Below are 6,743 nucleotides of genomic sequence, written 5' to 3' on the forward strand. Positions count from 1 at the left end.
GTCTGTGTCTTGGTGTGGATTGGGGACATAATGGGGGAGACAGAAACCACTCCCCTATCTCTTACGCTCTCTCACTTCTCGGATGTTAGGGAAAGAGCTCATATTCTGAGCATAGACATACGGAGAAAAAGATTCCACATTTATTGTATATCAGAATGGCCAACCTTTGACGTGGGATGGCCCCAAGAAGGAACTTTTCACCTACCTATTATCTTACAAGTTAAGACCGTGATCTTCAGGGACAAACCAGACGGCCACTCTGACCAGGTGCCCTAACATGCTGATCTGGCGGGACATGATCGAGAATCCTCCTTCTTGGCTAAAACCATTTTTACCCCCCAAAGCAGGACCCACAGAGATTCTAGCCCTGCGGAAAGCCAAAAAGGAGACCGACTCTATGCCCAAAGCACCCCTTCGTCCGGTCTTCCAGGATTCCTCCCCGCAGGATCGGATTCTCCCGCCGCCCTACTGGGCATTCCCCACCCCCACACCCCCCCCCCCCCCGCTTCCACCCCTCCATTGGAGGCATCGGGGGCTGCAGAAGGGGTGCCACCCCTCCCTGACGAGGGAGTCCCTGTGCGCAGGCCAGCAGCGGGGACACACAGTCAGACCCACCGGACGGCCCCACCTCCGAATGCGGGGCCGGCTGACTCCACCGCCCTTCCTCTCTGCTCCATGGGGCCCCCCGATGAGACTGACGAACAGCTAATGTTATATTGGCTGTTCTCCACCAGTGATTTATATAATTGGAAAACCCAAAATGCAAAGTTCTCTGATAATGCGAGAGATCTAATCGGGCTTTTAGATACTGTTCTCTTTACCCACCAGCCTACTTGGGATGATTGCCAACAGCTCTTGCAGGTTCTCTTCACCACCGAGGAAAGAGAACGAATTCAGGTGGAAGCCCGGAAGTCTGTCCTGGGAGAGGACAGACAGCCGACTCAAAACCCAGACCTCATAAATGCTGCCTTCCCTTTATCCCGCCCCACCTGGAACTACAACTCAGCTGAAGGTAAGGAGAGACTCCGGGTCTACCACCAGACTCTAACGGCAGGTCTCAAGGCTGCCACGCGCAAGCCTACCAATCTGGCCAAGGTCTATGATGTGAGGCAGGGTAAGGATGAGAGTCCAGCAGCCTTCTTAAAGAGAGTCATAGAGGCTTTTAGGCAGTACACCCCTATGAACCCAGAAGCCCCGGAAACAAAGGCCGCAATGGCTTTTGTTAACCAGGCCGCTCCGGATGTTAAAAAGAAATTGCAAAGAGTAAAGAGACTGGGAGAGAAGAGCTTGCAGGACTTAGTGATAGTGGCAGAACGAGTCTATAATAATAGAAAAAGTCCGGAAGAACAACAAACCAAACTAAGTGACCGGCAGACCCGAAACCTGGCCAAGATCCTGCTGGCCACAACCATGGACGACCCACAGGAAAGACGGAACACCTCAAGAAGCTGGCTTCAGGGACAGGTAAGGAGGATGGCCCTGGTCCCCGTCGGGAGCACCCTAAGCTGAACAAAAACCAATGCAAAGAGGAGGGCCATTGGGTGAAAAGCTGCCCTAACAAAAGATCTAAGGCCCCTGCCAAGATCTTAAAAATGGAGGACCTGGACAATTAGGGGAGTCAGGGTTCGGCACCCTTCCTCAAGCCCAGGGTAACTCTTACAGTGGAGGGGCAACCTGTTGAATTCCTAGTGGACACTGGGGCACACAACATTCGGTTTTATTACAACCCCAAGGGAAATTGGCAAACAAAACTTCATGGGTGCAAGGGGCCACGGGCACCAAACAATACTCACGGACTACCCGAAGAACTGTGGATCTGGGCACGGGCCGGGTATCCCACTCCTTCATGGTCATCCCTCAGTGTCGCTGTTAGGTCGGGATTTGCTCGGGGGCACAAATTTGCTTCCACCTCAAAGGGGCAAAAGTGCTAAACAAGAAGGGGCACCCGATTCAGGTGCTTGTCCTGAGTTTAGAAGACGAATATCGTCTCCACCAAATGCCCTCAGCCCAAATGACTGACATTGACCGTTGGCTGCGGGAATTTCCCCAAGCGTGGGCAGAAACTGGGGGAATCGGGCTGGCCCAGCATCGACCGGCCATATACATAAAACTAAAGCCAGGGGCAGACCCTGTCAGGGTCCGCCAATACTCCAGCCTCTAGTAGCACGAAAGGGAATCCCACCTCACATACGGCGACTACTGGATTCGGGCATCTTAAGGCCCTGCCAATCCGCATGGAACACTCCCTTGCTGCCGGTTCAGAAACCACACTCTAACAATTACAGGCCAGTCCAGGACTTGAGTGAAGTCAACCGGCGAGTAGAGGATATGCACCCTACGGTCCCAAACCCATACACCCTCCTCTCCACCTTGCCTCCAGACAAAACTTGGTATACGGTATTAGATTTAAAAGATGCTTTTTTCAGCCTGCCTTTTGCGCCCAAGAGCCAAGACCTCTTTGCCTTTAAATGGACGGACCCTGAGAAAGGCATCAATGGCCAGCTCACCTGGGCTAAACTACCACAAGGATTCAAAAATTCACCGACCATCTTCGATCTTCACACGAAGACTTGGGTGAGTTCCGTTCCGAGCACCCTCATTTGACTTTATTACAGTATGTAGATGACATCCTGTTGGCGGTGGAGGACCAGGACACATGCCTGTGAGGCACCAGGGACTTGCTCCAGACCATAGCGGCCCTAGGATACCGGGCCTCACCTAAAAAAGCCCAGATCTGCAGAACAGAGGTGAGCTACCTTGGGTACAAATTAAAAGATGGACAAAGATGGTTGACGGATGCATGGAAGGAAACCATCTTAAGAATCCCACAGCCGCAAACCGTCCGCCAGGTACGTGAATTCCTGGGGTCAGCAGAGTTCTGTCGCTTATGGATTCCGGGTTTTGCCGAGATGGCCAGACCCCTCTATGAGGCCACCAGGCACCAGCAAAATTTTAAATGGACTGAGGCCATGAACAGAGCCTTTAATAACCTTAAAAAGACCTTGCTGTCTGCCCTGGCCCTTGGGTTGCCCGATCCAGCCAAGCCCTTCTACCTGTATGTGGACGAGAAAGACGGGGTGGCAAAAGGGGTCCTTGTCCAGTACTTAGGTCCCTGGAAAAGACCCATAGCCTATCTCTCCAAAAAGCTGGACACGGTGGCTGCTGGATGGCCCCTATGCTGAAAAATTATTGCTGCGGTGGCCACTATAGTCAAGGACACAGACAAACTGGCCATGGGGCAAGAACTGCATGTTACCACCCCACATGCTATTGAAGGGGTACTCAAACAGCCTCCAATCCGCTGGATCAGCAATGCCCGTCTGACCCATTATCAGAGCCTACTGCTAAACCCTACCAGAATTTTATTTAAGCCACCAACAACCCTGAATCCGGCAACGCTACTCCCTAACCCAGACTGGGACCCCCCTCTGCACAACTGTCAAGAAATTTTGGCACAGGTACACAGAATCAGAGCTGATCTCCAGGACCAGCCACTGCCGAATGCGGACGCCACCTGGTACACGGACGGCAGCAGTTTTGTCCAAGAAGGACTCAGATATGCGGGGGAGCCGTAACCATGGAGATGGAGGCTGTCTGGGCAGAGCCACTGGCAGCCGGAATGTCGGCTCAATGGGCAGAACTGATGGCACTGGCCAAGGCGCTGACCATGAAAAACAGTAAACAAATAAACATCTACACCAACAGCAGGTATGCCTTTGCCACCGCTCACATCCACGGAGCCCTTTACAGGAAGAGAGGGCTTCTGACAGTAGAGGAAAAGACTGTTAAAAACAAAACAGAGATTCTTGAACTCCTAAAGGCCCTCTGGCTGCCCAAGGCCCTAGCCATCATCCATTGTCCGGGGCACCAAAAGGCAGACACGCCAGTAGCCAGGGGAAACCGGCTAGCCGATTTAAAAGCAAAAGAGGCAGCCCTTCTGGAGACCCAGGTCTTAGCTACCATGCTACCTGATCCGGGGGCACTGACCCTGCCTGACACCCCCAACTATACTGATGCTGACTTACACTGGATCAAATGCTTGCCTATGACCCAGTGCTTGCATGGCTGGTAGAGGGCTCAGACTCCAGCATCATCTTGCCAGAGGAACTAGGATGGCGAGTCCTATCCAAAATGCATCGGAGTACTCACATGGAAACAAGGAAGATGGAAGACCTCATACTACATGCAAAGATCACTATTAAAGACTCTCGAGCAAAGATCGAACAGATTGTGGCAAGCTGCCGTGCATGCCAATTAACAAATGCCTCCGCCCATGGATATAACCCAGACACCTGGCTCCGAGGGGACCACCCAGGAGCCTACTGGGAAGTGGACTTCACTGAGGTAAAACCTGGAAAATACGGGTATAGGTATTTGCTAGTGTTTGTAGATACTTTTTCAGGATGGACAGAGGCATTTCCCACCAAACATGAAACAGCACAGATCCTGACCAAGAAACTGCTGGAAGACATCGTACCGAGGTATAGTTTTCCCGTTAGAATTGGGTCAGACAACGGCCCAGGATTCATATCTAAGGTAACACAGGGAGTGGCACTAGTACTTGGGGCAGATTGGAAATTACATTGTGCATATAGGCCCCAGAGCTCAGGACAGGTCGAGAGGATGAACAAAACATTAAAGGAGACCTTAACTAAATTAGCCCTGGAGACTGGCAGGGACTGGGTGACTCTCCTCCCCTTTGCCCTATATAGGGTGAGGAACTCCCCATATAAGATGGGACTGGCTCCCTACAAAATCATGTTCCGTCTTCCTCCACCTGTTATCCCCAATTTAAAACCTGAGGTGCTTGCTGAATTTGATGATCACCAACTTCTTTTCTCCCTCCAAATGTTACAACGAACCCATGAGCAGGTGTGGCCTAAGCTGAGAGCCCTCTACGAGACTGGGCCACCCCCGGACCCCCATCGATATCGGCCAGGTGACTGGGTATACATGCGGAAATACCAACACCAGACACTTCAACCTCACTGGAAGGAACCCTACCTCATGATCCTGACCACTCCCACCGCTCTCAAGGTCGACAGGATTACTCCCTGGGTCCACTACACACACGTCCGGCCAGCTGACCCGCACACCGTTCTCAAGGACTTTGTTACAGAATGGAAAAGCCAACCAGACAAGGACAATCCCCTAAAGCTAAGACTGCGCCGTTCTCACTTATTTCCCACCTCCAAGAGTCCCTAGTCCAAGGTTGTCCTTCAAAGTAGAAGGAAATTAGAATTAGTCTTCTTACAACAAAGGTGTGGGGGGGGGGGTATGTGCTGCCTTAAATGTAAATGAGAGCGAGAACAGCAACAAGGATGGTGAGAATCCTGGTTTAATCATTCCCCTGGCTCACTCTGAGAGCAACCTGGACCCATAATTGGGTCCTACATAGGATCCTCTGAAAAAGGGGAGAATGTGGGACCCAGGAAATTTAACAAAATCCCCTACCCCTGGACAAGCAGAGCAGGACTATTTTGTGCTGCACCCGCCTTGTGCTGACCTGCTTATTACTTAGGGCACTGCCCGGCCCTAGTCAAAGACCAGGGCACACCCTAATCAGAAATTGGCTCAGTGATAGGCCAGTTCAAATGGATACTTTAAGGTAAAATGTAATTCAATTGGCCACCTGCGAGTGGACCAGCATGACTGTGCAACTTTCTGCGTACCCCATTGGCCACTGGCCCCTATAAAGTTGCTAAGCCTCTTAGTCTCGGGGTCCAAGTCCCTGCTCCACTGTGTTGGGTATACTTGGACCCAGACTCGAGCTTGTAAATAAACCCTCGTGTGTTTGCATCGGTGTTGGCTCCTTAGTGGTTTCTCAGATTCGCGATCTTGGGCACAACACCCAGAATATTAAAATAGGAAACCAGTTATCAATCAAGTATGATCCTCAGAAAGACAGAAGTAATGTTCTTATAAATTGTTTATTTATTCACAGTCAACTGTACTTTTGTATATCTTATCTTTTCATATTCTCCTTTTGCTTTTTCTAAAGACCCCTATTTTGGGGTATGTTTATTTTTTTGGCAATATAATTTTAATTTTATCTTTTACATCACTAATTATCAGTAGCTTCATTCTCATAGTATATTGTTACCATGCTTTTTCCAGTTTCTCAAGCTAGTTTATATTTATTATGACTTTTCACAATAATAATAATTTTCTCCAAATAAAGTGATGGCTATGTCACATAAATCATAATGCAAGCTGATCTTGTGTTGTTTGGTTATGTAGATAATTTGTGATATTTTAAATTTTTTCTCTAATTGAGGGTTTGTGCTTTTAAATTACAAAATTTTATAGTAATTGCACTGTTGGTTTCTAGTTTTATTGGCCATAATAAAAACTGTGACTTGCAAAATCTCTAAGTTTTTAGTGTTATGGTTTTTTTTTTTTTTTTTTTTAGTGTTATGGTCTTATTTGATCATTGTACATGCCTGTGAACCAAAAAATAATACTTATACTTGCTCTTTGCACATAAGCTAAAAATATTTCTTTAGGATATATATTTCTTTAAGCTTTTAATTACAGAAGTAAAATGCAAGGTAGTCTGGCTTTTTATTGAGTTGATCACTAACATTTTTTTAACAAGTTATATATTAAAACTTACTACTATAATTTTACTTGGTCCAAGTCATTCTTTGTCCTCGGTCTGGCACATTTAAGTAATACTGTCTTAATTGTCACCAACAGTTATTTTCTCTTTTGTACTTTGCATCTTAACCACCTATGGTGTC

General features: G+C 48.5%; 1 protein-coding gene across 1 annotated transcript; it reads left to right on the plus strand.

The window, feature by feature from the left end:
• Positions 1 to 295: 295 nt before the first annotated feature.
• LOC106558846 lies at positions 296 to 5,345 on the plus strand. Its single transcript, XM_038538826.1, is given in 7 exon segments — positions 296 to 472; positions 526 to 1,405; positions 1,408 to 1,703; positions 1,706 to 2,149; positions 2,152 to 2,554; positions 2,557 to 3,564; positions 3,567 to 5,345. Coding segments are annotated over 7 exon segments (3,714 nt in total). The 3' UTR covers positions 4,073 to 5,345.
• The last annotated feature ends 1,398 nt before the right edge of the window (positions 5,346 to 6,743 follow it).

The sequence above is a fragment of the Canis lupus genome, chromosome 5, assembly GCF_011100685.1.
Source record: "Canis lupus familiaris isolate Mischka breed German Shepherd chromosome 5, alternate assembly UU_Cfam_GSD_1.0, whole genome shotgun sequence".
In the NCBI taxonomy this organism is placed as follows: domain Eukaryota; kingdom Metazoa; phylum Chordata; class Mammalia; order Carnivora; family Canidae; genus Canis; species Canis lupus.